The 15,000-nt window shown below is 46.3% G+C and overlaps 3 protein-coding genes across 5 annotated transcripts in view; all 3 read right to left on the reverse strand.

Annotated features, from left to right (window-relative positions):
• LOC135829018 (uncharacterized) overlaps nt 1–6,109 on the reverse strand; it is a 17,709-nt gene extending 11,600 nt beyond the window's left edge. The window contains exons 1-4 of one of the 3 annotated variants that reach the window (XM_065341437.1): nt 2,579–4,370; nt 1,760–1,971; nt 796–919; nt 443–493 (exon numbers count right to left, since the gene is read on the reverse strand). In XM_065341437.1, the coding sequence (XP_065197509.1) occupies nt 443–493; nt 796–919; nt 1,760–1,957 (373 nt within the window). In that variant the 5' untranslated portion in view covers nt 1,958–1,971; nt 2,579–4,370. Of the gene's footprint in view, nt 1–442; nt 494–795; nt 920–1,759; nt 1,972–2,283; nt 2,542–2,578; nt 4,371–5,787 lie in introns of those variants that run through there. The other 2 variants (XM_065341429.1, XM_065341421.1) reach the window with 2 other exon arrangements.
• An 862-nt stretch (nt 6,110–6,971) lies between these two features.
• Nucleotides 6,972–9,212, reverse strand: LOC135829049 (terminal nucleotidyltransferase 5C-like). The gene has a single exon (XM_065341459.1). It carries the CDS (start codon nt 9,029–9,031, stop codon nt 7,832–7,834), a length of 1,200 nt encoding a protein of 399 aa, XP_065197531.1. The 5' UTR covers nt 9,032–9,212; the 3' UTR covers nt 6,972–7,831.
• A 4,581-nt stretch (nt 9,213–13,793) lies between these two features.
• Nucleotides 13,794–15,000, reverse strand: part of LOC135829038 (mannosyl-oligosaccharide 1,2-alpha-mannosidase IA-like) — a 35,054-nt gene continuing 33,847 nt past the window's right edge. The window contains exon 11 of the mRNA XM_065341447.1: nt 13,794–14,899. Coding sequence (XP_065197519.1) covers nt 14,672–14,899 — 228 coding nt within the window. The 3' untranslated portion in view covers nt 13,794–14,671. The remainder of the gene's footprint in view (nt 14,900–15,000) is intronic.

Raw genomic sequence — 15,000 nt, forward strand, 5'->3', positions numbered from 1 at the left:
AATACCAGGAGACATGGGAAATGGCCTACGACTCGGCATGAGCTATCATAATAATTATTACTTTGAAATAGCCTTAGGAAATCGCTCCCCCGAGGCTGGTCAGCACAGCAGGGACGTCAGCGGGCACGTAGCCCGCATGGGGCACGTGCACCACCTACAAATTTGGACCCAGGATCAGCATGCACATAATGACCATGAATGACATGCACAAGCCATCCTACACATATGCGGCCTTGCACACCCCCCCCCAAAAGGGGGAGATCAGCTACGTCCCTGCGGCAGGCAGATCATTATACGAATATAATGAACCTTGAAAAAGGCTTTCGTGAAGCGAGACCACACTAGTACTGTCTAACTCAAGGATCAACCTAGCACACCAGCACACATTTCTACGGCAAGCACAGGCCAACATGCGCATCCCCTATCTCGCACCACGTCTTACCGGAAAATCCAAACAAACCCAGTGCACGTATACACCGGTAGAGATACCAACCTGTGCAGAAAACGCCAGAAAGCAGCAGACCAAAGGAAAGCCACAGCATCAGCAGACCAAAGGAAAGCCACAGCATCAGCCCACCAAAGGAAAGCTACAGCATCAGCCCACCAAAGGAAAGCTACAGCATCAGCCCACCAAAGGAAAGCTACAGCATCAGCCCACCAACGGAAAGCTACAGCATCAGCAGACCAAAGGAAAGCCACAGCATCAGCAGACCAAAGGAAAGCTACAGCGTCAGCAGACCAAAGGAAAGCTACAGCATCAGCATGGTGTGCATGGTGTGTTTGAACACAACTTACGCTTGGTGTCGTGTGGTTCGTCCAAGGCCACAGTCAGCACTATGCCCACCACCATAACTACGAAAGCCACAAGGTTGCTCACTTCACCTTTCCCGACATATTCCGATAGACTTCTTTTGGTATGCTGGAAACACACACACACACACACACACACACACACGCACACGCACACACTTGCTCACTGCCAGAAATTGGTCACGCGGCAGCAGAAGACCTGCATTACAGCAGTGGGGGTGAATGAAGACCCACACTACAAGAGTCAGAAGTGTAAAGCGTAACTGTAGCTATTCGATAACATTTATCACAAATTACAATATACAACCACCTCAAGATGCGCTTTGACCGCAGTGCGAGGTTGCAATATACAAGAATGTATTCACTGACCATGCACTTCACAATGCGCAGTTTGTATATCGAAATGGCTAGTGTATCCGGTGAGTATGATACCAGCAATTTTGACCCTGACAATCCTCTTCACAGCCAGACAAGAAAGCGATGAGCAATTTTGTAGAGATAAACTGGGAGGCAGGCTCATGACTGAAGTTGTGGACTGGCTCCAAGATGCACAGCTACGATGGTGAGGCGACTGGAGAGTGGGCAAAGCACGCCGTTAACGTGAAGGATCACCGCTGACGATTATTACAGATGGTGCTCGCTGTAGAGGATTTCCACAGTCCATGACATGATCATGATGCGATGCCACCTGTACCAAATCTACATGAAGACCACTAGCAAGTCGTGTGTGGTGCTGTTTGACAGCAGGTACATGTGCTACATCATGCCTGGCAGTACATCCGGTCTAGCCCACCGACGCCATCGAAGTCCACATACCGGTAGTCAGTTCTCTCTCTCTCTCTCTCCCTCCCTCCCTCCCTCCCTCCCTCTCTCTCTCTCTCTCTCTCTCTCTCTCTCTCTCTCTCTCTCTCTCTCCCGCCCCTTTCTCTCCCTCTCGCTTATTACTTACATGCGCCTCTGAGGCTGAGTCGTCAATGAGGTGATCATCGGTATCAGTGTCGAACGAGCTAGACAGCAGCGGGTCGGTGTACAGTGACTCGCTCTCGGCGATTTCCTGCACACCGCTGAGAGATTCTTCACGCTCAAACGACCCAGTGTCGCCTACTGGTTCCTGCAGCTCCGCAGTGCTGCCTGGTATTGGTACCATGGTAAGGGACTCCACTGCAACAACAACATTGCATGTACACAGCGACACGCGATCACGACACAGCACAGGATATGAGTGATATGAGGTCGCTGAGGTTACCAGTGTACCCGAGCCTGCCAAGTCCATTGTAGTTCTCCCTCGGTCTCACCAACACACTCCTACTTAGTAGTGGCAGAATGTAGTAGTTTGCCATGTCCCTTTCGCTCTTCCTCGCCGGTTCCCCAAATGAAAAACAGAGAAACAAGTTCATTCGGATGTCGTACGCTGTTTTAAAGCCCTCAGGCCTCCTAACTTGGCCGAGCCCAACGAGCGACAGCCAAACTCACTGGAAAGTAGCTGCAACAGATCCTAGCACGGCTGCGGCCATTGAACGGGCTCTGGCCAAGCTGGCACTTAGACATGGAAGCCTTCATCCTACACGTGGGATAAGTTGAGCTCGTGTATAGGAATTCACTCATACCGCACGTCCAGATGCCGGCTCGAGACGAAGCGCATTACAGGTGGAATGCAGCTTGGCTACAGACATCTACACGATACCCATCCTGAGGGAAAAGTGCATACTATTACTACACCCCACATCAAGTAAAAGTAAACGCATTACCACACTCACATCTCCTTTACCTGGACCTCAAAGTCACAAGCACCTCGGTCTACCGGGCACCCTGTTCGTGAGTTTTACTGTAAATATTACTACTCTTAAAACTTAGAAAAAGGACACACTTCAGATTCTTGAACAACATCTTGAAAAGTTCATGAGTGCACTTTCAAGCCTTCTTGTTATGTAATACAGGTATAAAGAGCAAAAGAACAAGGACAATGGATTAAGTACAGTAGAGAGGTGGTAAAACATCGCAAAGAAGAATAGCCAAAACAACGACGAAAGTGTGTGACCCATACGCATAGAAAGAATGAGAAAAAAGTGCAAGTGTGAGAAAACCTAACAAGCGTGAAATGCACTAGTAGTGCGACTACAATTGACAACCAATGGACAGAACTACTGTCAAAGTGAGAAACTTTTGCTAGAGATTAAATTTTGCTATTTTCGCAGCCATCACACATTTGCGAATAATAAATCGCTGCAAACCTCTCTGTACATTGATTGTAGACAGTACAAGATCTGACTGAAGAGATAGAATCGCAAGCGTTTCTCATCGTGACCCAGCCGAATTTATGAACGCTAAAACGTTCAACTGAGTGCATAGCACGACATTCAGGATGCTCCAACGAATGACTAGCAATGGAACCCTCATACTTATCAGACCTAACGTCGTTGACTCTGCCAGTGCCTTAGACGCTACCAGCGCCGATCTCGTTATCCTTCTAAATTAAGTCGATTCCATTCCTGTCAATGCCAAGCTGATATGTTTCTTGTCCGGTTGTTTCTTTGGCGGTCTCGCAAGCCTGAGGTCTGTGGGTACTTCCGGTGATAACGCACTGTCGTAGTACGCATGGATAGCTGGTTGCAAGGTGACGTTGTTTGGTGTTGATGTCGCTGTGTTGGATCATCTTGTACCTGGATGATTCTTGTGGTGGGCATACCCTCCACGGTCACGTGCAATGTACGTGTTGCGGAATGAGATGTAGCGATGCGCGATGTCGGATGCGTGCGTCCAGATGTTGAGGAATCCGAAGCGTGTCCTTTTTCTAAGTTTTATAGACATTTTTTGTCTCCGAGGAAACTGATAACTACTCTTTCGCCATTTTTGTGGAAATAGTGACGTCATATGCTAGATCTCTCGCCCTTCCCCATCAAAACGAACGCGAATCAGAGTTACGGACATTTCCAAGTTATGGGCAGTTCCCGGTCCCGGACCGCCCGGATAAGAGAGGAGTGAGAGTACTTTGAAGTAGTGATTGACACAGATTTCCGCAGAGCACCTATCGGACTATGGGTGTTCAGGGCATGTATGAAATTGTGGACGAGCGGCAACTAGAAAGTTGAAAGCCAACCTATCATGGGCTCAAAATCCAGAGGTATACTTAAAAATTATAAGATTTCGAAAGAACTACAAAGTCATCAGACTGATATCGGCAGCAGTGACCTCTGTACACGCTGCAGCTGCCGGTCGATAACTTCTCAAGAGTGTTGCCCAAAAGAATGGGGAGCAGCTGAGATGCCAGTAGTGTGTTCTCATCAACTTCGATGCCGCTGGACCCAGGAACGTAACGTGACACCGCGATTTTCCAGGGGGACAGTACAATCAACGTTTGTGGAAACCGTAGTTCATTACATCATTGCAGTAATTGCTATTTCGCATGCTCGTTGTTTTCACTCCATATGTATAAATCCTTATCACTCCCTTAGTATTGGCTCCCAAAGATTTTTTGCTATACAAAGCAGTCAAATATTGTAAGGAAAAAAATGGAGGCGTATCCAATTTCGGAAAAAAAGTGTCAGCACCGACGCAATCCACAGTCAAGTAAAGCCAATTTAGTAACCGAACATTTTCGTTCCCTTCTCATCATGGGTAAGTACAGGGAATAATGGAAAATGTCAAAATACGGCAACTTGTAGAGCTAAAGCAAAAGCATAGATCGAGAACCTCACGCTATACGTGCGGAAAAAATAGTCATTTCTTCACCTTCACCCTGATTTTGACCTGTTCAGCTGAATTTTATTTTTTCCACACGTATAGCGTGAGGTTCTCGACCCATGCTTTTGCTTTAGCTCTATAAGTTGCTGTATTTTGACACTTTCCCATTATTCCCTGTACTTATGCATGATGAGAAGGAAACGATAACGTTCGGTTACATAATTGGCTTTACTTGACTGTGTGGATTGCGTCGGTGCTGACACTTTTTTGGAAAGTCAAATACTCCTGCATATTTCACTCCTGAGGGCTATACCGTAAAAGCCCGTGTATAGGCCCCGGGCGTATAGAATAGCAGCCTCGATTTCCTGGGCGCATACAAAGGCGCGGGCGTTATTTTGGAACCAGGCGTATACTTGGAATACCAATTATGTAACCGAACGTAAGTACATGTACTGTACAAGCAGAAAAATTCGTCTGGAATTTAATTTCATCTTTTTCGTCCAAGGAGCTTTTGGACTAAATTAAATGTAGGACGAATATCGATTTGTCCAGCTTTTCTATACACTCTTATGATCCATGGACGAAATTTTCAACCGGACGAACTCCTTTTCTTTGGAGTTGGACGAAGTTATTGACCGACGAAATTGTCTGCCTCTACAGTATTGGGTATCAGTACCTGTACATGTACTGGTGTTTCCGGCATACCTGGGCGTATACATGGGCATGGGCGCTATTTCGAAACAAGTGTTGACTTCCCCTGACTGGGCGTGTACACGGAGGGTGGGCGTATTTTCGAGTGGGCGTATACAGGGGCTTTTACGGTATTGACTACTTATATTTGACTCCTATTTTAGGGATTGAACACATGCTTTGGCTAGTCGTGATAAATCTAATATTGACTTCGTACTAGGTCAATAGGAAAGAAAACCTCGTAAAAGACCTCGGCTGCACCTCTGTCTCTTACCCGGCTTATATTTCCTATATTGACCTCGTACTCTGTCAATATTAGATACTTATCGTTGGCTTTCCATTTCCCTTTTATAGTCATAAGATTCCATAAATCGCTACAGGAAAACGTTCGGGGGACACCACTTTGGTTGCCATGTTAGTGATACGAGTGTGGACATGCTCCTTTTCCCACATAAATTGAGGAAACAATGTCTGAAATGGACTGCATTGATAATAGCTGTCCTGTATATGTAGGCAAAAATGTGGGCAAAAATTTCAAGAACTTCCAGTGCGTTACTACGGAAATTTTCAGGAAAAACTATTATCATGTACCCCTCTCGACCTCACCTCGAGAAATTTCCCCTGAAGCCATCAAGTCCTCCAACAGCTCCGCCAATAAACGGCCAGACCAAGAGGCTATTACTGTAATGTACCGGTATAATACCTTATATACATCGTTTCAAAATAATAATAAAAATGAATTTGCCGACCTTAGCTTACTGCTCATGCATACTACACGTATTAACAAGAGTATGGGGGCTTATATACTCTTGGTATTAGGATGAAGATCAATCTAGGTATCAGCGGTCGACGTGAAGTAAAACAGTAACAAAAGCAAGTCCTGCTGCAGCTTGTTTCTTGGAAGAAAGTCAAATTCTAATTATTTTTATAAAGGTCATGCAAATGCGCCTGACCCACCATGTGTACCGCGTACCCGGCCGGCCAAACGAGGTCACCATGGTCACCCCGGCCGCGTCCGGTCACGCGCATATATGCACGCATGCACGCCACGCGATTGGACGAGCGCGCAGCGCACGCGAGCTCGAAGATCAGAAAGCCGGACCTGGGAGTTGTTGCACGAGTACGAGGGCAGTACCGTATACCGCGGAATCAAGCCCGCAGTGCGGGGCCCCCGCAAGCGGCAAGGGCTGGATAGAAAATACGGTACATGTATCTGTATGGCAACAAGAATCCATTATGGACTCTTGATATAACCAAGAGTACATAACCCCCTACTCTTGATATAACTAATAAGGGCATTTAGCCATAACGTCGCGTGAACCAGGGATCCCTGAAATGATCATGCGCGCGATCAAGAGGGGTAACGGGTTATTGTACTCTTCCAGTTTCCATAAACGGCACAACATTGACACAGATGATTATTTTCGAACGCACGACATTTTCTTTTGGACAGTTAACACGTTCCTCAGGGTGTAGACTCCATACTACTACCAGTAGCCAGAAAACCTACAGCAAATTGTAGTGGCATCAACCTTCGGAAGAAAGAGCAAGCAAGAAGTTTATAATTATCACATCCCCGCCATGTACACTGTAGGTCTGTATGTATGTTCATTCAGACTTTATTTGAAGGATTCTCTGGCAAAAGTAAATGGATACTTCAATCAGGGGAGTTTCCTGGAAGGGTGGATGGTATGTACATTGTACACAACATCCATTCACAGAAAATCAGTGGATATACATGTACATGTAAAGCCGGCATGTACAAACATGTAACTCACGAAACACCCAGGTTGCGGTTGGTGGACATTTGTTTGGCCGAAGCTTACAACAAAGAGTAAAATAGAAAAATAAGAAACACCACTCTAAAAGATGAGCAGAACATATGTGGAAAACGACCAGCGAAGACCATTCAACTGAAGAATCGGAGAGAGAACTAAACGAAAGCTGAAAGCAATGAGACTAGATAACTACTGAAGTACTCGCATATGATCATGAACAACAGGAGCAACCGAGAGGAATAAAATCAACTAGGAATAAGGATAATAAAGGTAGAATATAACATGACCTGGTGCAAACAAACTTTCCATACAATCTAAAATGAAACGGCAAAAGGGCATTCGAAGGAGGAATGGAGAGTAAAGACATTTTCCCTAATCAGTTTAGTGGTAACATATTCATTGGGTGCATTTTTTCGTGAGGATAGAAATATGGCAAAGCAGTAGGACTACCGAAAAATGTCTCAACACCGCACTGCATGCAAGATATAACAAGGTTGGTTTTTCCTGACATGTGAGGTAGAGGTAAAAACGGGACCAAAAAATTGACTGGGTGATATCCACGCATGCATATGTACATGCATGCTTCCATCACTCGCTTGCTCGCTCTCTCATCACACACACGCACACGCGCACGCACACACACACACACACACACACACACACACACACACACACTCACTCTCTCATAGATTAGGATACATAAACATAAGGGGTCGCATCAACACGAGGCAGAGTAGGATGAATAAAATTGAAATACAAGGCATGCACACCTAGGGACATAGGTGCCCGAAGAACACATAAACAGCATTGCTGTACAGCTTTGAAAATTCTCTATAAAACAGCTTCAACTTGTTGCATTACCTCAACTCCAACTATGCTGCCGGACATCGGCCACCGATGATGGGGCTTCGGGCAACCTCCAAGCGGTTACAAATCTGCTTTGCAGAGCAGCCCTGTACTGGTCGCACCGGACGAAATGATGGGAAGGAAATCTGGAATGGTTGCTCTAGCGCACTGGCCTGATTCAGGATGATGTGCAACACCCGCCGGCGGTCGGCAACAGCCAAGCAGTCCGAAGACAGCTCCACCACTCGGAACAAGGACCATAGGAATGCCGATGCCAGGCAAGCCGTGTCGAAATGGGAACGCACCTGGCGAAAATGAGTCTCCAGGTACTTGGTGATCTGGATCTCTACTAACGCTGGTGTGGCAAAGTCGATGAAGAAGCGGCTGCACATATACCGCTCCATTCGCCGGAGGTCGGTGTACGCTGGCCGATAGCCTAGCACAAGCAATTTACAGTACTTCAGCAGGCCACCGCCACGAATGCTCTCCGGATTGCGGGTTGCTATCCACCGTTCATTTACATGGCGCAGGGCTTCCTTAACATCACCCCACATTGTTTCAACATTGACTGTGGGAAAGAGATGGGGGCTGTTGGACGGTGAGACTTTCTTCAGCGCCAGGTACGAGTCGATGATAACTTGAAACGAATCAACTGAGTACTCGTAGGGTCGGTGGCACCGATCCACGAACTTCAGCTCAAGGTCAAGTCCTCTGATGTTGTGGAAACTGATTAGGCACCAGTGATCCGATGAACTCCATACGCGAGCCAATTTCCGAACATAGGCTTCCTGCAGCTTGTAGGGGTTGGGGGTGTCCGCTCCGCCATGGCCAGGAACAATCGTTCCCGAGTTTTTTACGGCGTCCAGAAAGCCGAACAGAGCGGCATGGAGAATGGAATCGAAGCTCTGTTCAGCTGGAATATCTACCCGAAATATGAGGTCAATATCGTTGTATTTTCGTTCCGTACTGAACGTCGTACTCACATCGTTGTCCACTACCCATGTCGCCGCACTGCCGTTCAAGCGGACGTCGTGGAGGAAGACGTCGTTTTGTTTCAAAATACGTTCCTCCACAGCTCGAACAAGATCCACTGGCTTGACAGAGACGGACGGGTGGTCTTCTCGGGAGCTGTGGATTAGAACTGGCTCTTCAAGCACCTGTCCTAACTTACTTACTTTTTCGAAGTCTAAAGTGAATTGGGAGTCTGAAGAGAGCGGACTGTTCATAATTCAAGAGTAAAGCACAACAGAGAAGCAGTTGGAGGAAAGAAGAAAGCAGGGTTTACAGCCGCACTAGGACCTGACCAACTTTCTTCTTCAGTTCAGCTCTTCGTCAAGAAAGTGTCGCTCACCGGACAACAGAACTGTCTCAAAACAATACTGAACTGTTGTGACTCGAATGTGAGTGTTGAGCTTGTCCTTTCGCTGTCGCAGGCATGGCATGTCACGGCGCGTTGGATGCGAGCCAGTTCATGAACTATGAAGCCTGCCAAATAAAAGCCCCAGCCCAATGCAGTATTGATGCTAGGCACTGCATACGCTAGGTTATGCATGCATATGCAGTACCTTCAGTATTCCTTATCGGAAGGATGGCGTTGCGAACTCTGCTCGATGCATCTCGCACACTCGCGAACGACGCACAACTGCAGCAAGGGTCGCGGAGCTTGTACCCAAAAGTGTAGGCTGTGATGCCAGCGCTGGCAGCAGTACTAGTAGGCTGTGATGCCCATACTGACAGATACATGTACGTACAGAGCAGCACAGGCTGCGGGCGTTTTGTGATGGGCCCATTTACAAACGTCAAAATCTCCGTCGCTGATTGGCGGAAGGGTGAATTCGAACAGCTGAGAGCAGGAATATTTCCTTGACGCATGATTATGACTCTGATGACAGGATCGCGAAGAGCAACGGATCGTCGACGTCGTCGGTGCAGTGCAGTACAGTGGTAATGTACACTGCACTGGTACTGGTAGGCTGGCATGGTAGTGGTAGCCTGGTAAGTACACTTTTGACTCTACTGCCAGTACTGGTACTGTAGTCTGACTGTAGATCTACTTCAGTACTTGGTAGAAGATAGAACTCACTGACTGTGATCATGGTGATGATTGATGGTCATGACTTCAGACAATCAGAGTTCAGTCTGTCCAACCGTTCTGAAAGTGACAATCATTACCGACCGGTTTGTACTGCCTCGACCATTATCTTGTTACATGATGTCATGTACATGACATTGTACTAGTAATGTGGACTGGCACTAGTATATTTTTAGTGAGTAGTGTCGTTTTGCGTGTGCAGGGCTAAGGCCCAGTACAGATCTTGTTTTTGCTCTGGCCTGTGATTCGTGAATCATTGCCTCAGATTAGCCAAGCAGCAAAGACAAAGACGAAGTCTAAAAGAAGTGAGCACTGCATGCATGCAGTGCAGACTGAGACGACACACGTCACACAGCTTGCGCCTACATGTACCCTAGACCTAGTGCTAGTACTAGTACATGTAGTAGTAGTATACCATGGTAGTAGTATACCATGGTAGTAGTAGCAGTAGTGGACTGCACTACTGTTACTAGTACTAGTAGTAGTAGTATGTAAAATGTACTACTACTACTACTAGTACATGTAATGAGTCACTAGGCTACACTGTCACACATTGGCTGGTAGGTCTATTGCCAGTATTGGTACGATGAGTACAGGCGGGGCCGGGGGAGAGAGTTCTTGCCTCGTTCTTTTTCGCCTACACAAGCGAATAGCGTTGTCAAACTCAAAGTAGTTGGGCCGGCTGCAGCAGCCGGGGCCTACCCAAATGCTGACATAGTTCAAAGGTGCACCGATTGCTGAAGTCATCGCCTGCTGGCTGAAAATGTCTTGTGCCAGTTGTGACGTTCTCGTGTCAGACAAATCGTAGATCCTCGACCAAGGAGCGCCTTCAGAATATGCTGGAGACATTTGAAAGAGAAATCCCCAGCCAGGGCGGGAGACTGCCACGAGTTAGAACCCCCCCATGCATGTATGGTGTTTCTGCCAGTGGCATTTGTCGGAGCAAGCAGAGGCTTCCAATTCGGTGGGAATCCTTGGCCGATTGTAGCCGCTGCTCTGCTGTAAAGAAGTCGCTAGCTCAGAGAGGAAGTATCGGTAACCAAAGTGTATTATAGTTCAGTTGCTGGACGGAATGAAAACTGCTGTGAATACTCATGCCAGCTAGCCGTGGACATTATTCTGATACCGCCACGCTGCGGCTGGGGACGGGGGTCAGGATCTTGCGGCAGTGCCGATAATACTTCAATAGTCATCATGGTCATGTAGATCATTCTGTAGATCTACATCACGACCTACCCTCGGCCTCAGCTCACTTGTTGTACAATCATAATCATGTAGTTCATGCTATGCATTCATAGTAGAATAGTACGAGTGCGTCTGCCGGTTTGGTACTTTTTTGGTGGTAGGTGGTCGTGTGACAGGAACTGGAACTTGGGGCAGGTTCTTCTCGATCTAGTAAGCTAGGGGATTCGAAGTGTGATACTCTGACTGTTCGTGTACATGATTGAGACAAGTCGTAAATGAAAGAGAAGTTTCCTCGACCTACTGAGTCTGTAACCCTTCTTTCCTTGTATCGAGAACGCTGTGTGGTTTGCATGCGATGGTGCAATGATCGCTAATCACAATCGCTCCGGTAGTAGAATCTACTAGTATTGGCAGTGCGTAGATCTATCCAGGACACACGGTCTACCATGCACACCGGCGCGGGTACGGGTTGATCATGGGCCCGAGGCAGGCCAGGGCGAAGGAGAACATCGTTCGCCTCGTAGTTTTGCCCTACAATGTAAACGAAACTAACTTTTGGACATCCACCAATCACTGGTAAACCATTGTAACGACAGTTACGTAACGACTTACGTAAGTGGTCATGTACATAATTTTTTTTTTTTTTAAAGTATGACAATAGATCTACTAGTACTAGTACTAGTAGTTGCTAGTGTAGCTGCGTAGATATGAACCGCGGGCCGGCAGCTGTTTGCTCGTCAGCGAGAAAATAATGCAAGTCCATCATTTATAATACGCGTATAGCATACAGTCGACTCGTACTAATATGTTATAATTGTATTGACCTTTGATAAATACCCACACTCATTAGTGACCACACCATCAACAGTATCGAATTCAAATAAATTTGCTTGACTCAATAAATACCACTGTACTTTTCCATGCAGCACTGCACTTTTCCCTGAAAAGGAGTATTATTTTTATAAACATTATTTATTGGCCTAGTGGTATTTTAAAACAATATTTATTGGCTTTTGGGCAAATAAATACTGTTTATAAAATACCACAAAGGCCAATGAATACTGTTTATAAAATACTCCTTTTTAGGGAAAGTGAAGGTCAACATTATGTATAATAAATGGGACCTCGGTTTTTATACTGGTATGTAAAATTTGATAATAATAATAATAATAATTGCAATAAATCCTTCGGCTCTACATTTATTATATACATATCGACCTTCATTTCTTTCGAAATAGCGAAAGAAATAATCAGCCCATGTACCAGATGTACAATCGTGTACATGTAGTCATGTACATGTACGTGTGCAGCTTTTCAGCAGCCTCTGGCTACAACAACGTTGTAGGCGTGGAAGGTCGGTGTCACCAAGAGTGCTCTTCCTCAAGTAATAATTTATTAGTTAGTTCCTGGCATTCATAATCATGTACATGTACATGTGTATAGTATTCACGCAGCTATTTAGCTACAGTACTAACAATACGAACTAATATACTAGTAGTAACAAGCAAGCAGATGTAGATAGTAGATACAGTACTGGCGCGGTATGTGACTCAAGCTGGTTTGACTCCAGATCCTACTTTAAACTAATACTTACACGTCCACAAGGACATTGGCACTAGTCGAGTGCAGTGCATTTTACCCACACCTCCCCCCCCCCCCCCCGGTGTGGGGGCAGGGCGGATTTGTTTGGTCCAACTGAAGAAGCCCAGCACAGTAGTGCTGTGTGTACGTGTGCGGCCTGTGAAGGCTGTATCAACAGCATCCACGGTAATACTAGTACAGCGCAGTTTCTTGACTTTTACTTCATGCTGCGGATTTCTTCAATACATCGGGATGATCCTGCAGGGCCTTATCAGTTTTCAAGGCACGATCATAAAAAAAACACCCCACGACACTTCATAGTGCAAGTTTGGACAATACCCATTCTTAAAAATAAAATAAAAAATTCACGGTTCGCGTGAGACTCGGCCCAAGGCCCAGTTTTCCGCATCCGCAGGAACGCCACCACCCTCTTGGATAAAGCGCAGATGCAGCTCCTAATTCTTACCATGATAATAATTATGTTAGTTTATACATACAATGACTCAATGTGTAGCAAGCATGGCACTATACTACATTATAGTCCTGGCTACTTTCATCATTTCTACAGTAAAATTAGTCTTCAGTCAGCCAGTCATCTGTAAGAAGGCCTTAGGCCTGTGGGGATTGCCCTATCAAAAATGTAATAAATAATAATCTGTCCCCTTGGAAAAACGCGATTCCGCGGCCGCGGCAAATTTCGCAGAAATATTTTTTTAGGATAAATTAGTAAAATTACTACTCAGAAAGCAGCAGAAAAACTACTTTCCAATCTGTTTGACCTCATTCAGTTTGTGACTGCAAACGATAGTGTGAAAAGTACTCCTTCATGCAAGGAGGGTGAAAAACTTGCAGAAAGTGCCGCAGATTTTTAATTAAAATGCCGCAAAAAAAAACCCTTTTCCCCGCGGAATTTGCCGCGGAATATTGAATTATTGGCCGCGACAGGCATGCCTGCATTGGCACAATCATATTGTGTACAGCATGTGCATGCGTCGGGTCAACACCGTATTTCGACATACGGATATACGCTGAAGTAGCTTCACAGGTAGATATTCGCAGGGGGGGGGGGGGGGGGGGGATGAGCGGTACGTTATGGTGTGTGGCGTGCACAAGCGCATGACAGTGTAACCTTGACTATGCAATAGAATATAGACCCTCAAGCGATCACCTGTAACCACAGGTAGCAAATAATTCCAATGCTGCATGTTGCATCAGGCGGTTATCTTGTTCATTTCACTTAGGCAAAAAGCATTTTTGGTGATGGGTAGGTAAACTATAGCGAAGTGACAGGACCGCAGTTTCTGATGACCGGCTGGAGAGTGATCCAGAGGAGTCAATTTCAAATTAGGAATAATATACTTGTAGAATCCATGCCAACGCTCAAGTGTCTTGAAGCAGCAATGCATGTTTGGGCGCCCTACCCGCAGTAAAAATAGAATGCAGTTACACACTGGTATGCACAGCATTATCAGCCAGTCATCGTCATCATCAGCTGGAGTAACAGCAGCAGCAGCAATCCTGTGCCTTGTCACATTATGCAGAACGGGGAAAGCCAAGCGGCACAGCTGGCCCAGAGCATCTGCTTAGAGCAATATCTGTGCCGGTCTTGCATCAAGGTAGCAAACTAAGAATCAGTAAGAAGAGATAAATAAAACTCCTCAACAGTAGGCGTCGTATGGCTGGTGACCAGTGGGATGATTGCTTCACAGCACCACCGGAATGAATTTGTTCACTGCCATTCTGTAAGGCGATTCCCACTTGCTTCAGATTTCCGGCGGGGGAGTCAGGATGCCCCCACCCTCAGGAAACATCTGCTTCTCAAGGTCAACACCATGCAGGCAGATTGTATGTTTAAAAAAAATCTGGAAGCACATTGCATTCAATACAGAGTGCGAAACCGTGAGTCCGATTGGAAGCAGTCGAATGTGTGAATGTGCTGGGGTGGACACTACCAGATTCACATTGTACCTCACCCTGAATGTTGTTTGCCGCATGCCAATTCAAATGATCAGGCTCCGGAGGGTAAACCCCTGAGCACCGGCAGGGGATGCGCTTCTGTGTTAAACACCCATTGGTCCAAGGGCAGCACATCGTCCTCGCTGAACAGCAGGTAGAGGTATTTGAATGTTTCGGCCAGCAGGAATGACTGCTGAACGTCGTCATGCGTCACAGGCACAGAGTCAATGTCCTTGATGCCGGAGTAGCCATTCTCCACGCGGCAGTGCTCCTCGATTGCCTGGTAAGAGAAATAAGAAGAGCATGCAGAGGACAAGGCACCACTATTCAGCATTCACTATGCTACTCATCACAACAATACAGCCATGAATACAACACCAT

Source organism: Sycon ciliatum, chromosome 1, assembly GCF_964019385.1.
Source record: "Sycon ciliatum chromosome 1, ocSycCili1.1, whole genome shotgun sequence".
NCBI classification, from domain to species: domain Eukaryota; kingdom Metazoa; phylum Porifera; class Calcarea; order Leucosolenida; family Sycettidae; genus Sycon; species Sycon ciliatum.

Excerpts from the sequence above, each read along its gene's own strand:
- LOC135829049 (XM_065341459.1), bottom strand. The coding sequence starts at position 9,031 with ATGAACAGTCCGCTCTCTTCAGACTCCCAATTCACTTTAGACTTCGAA.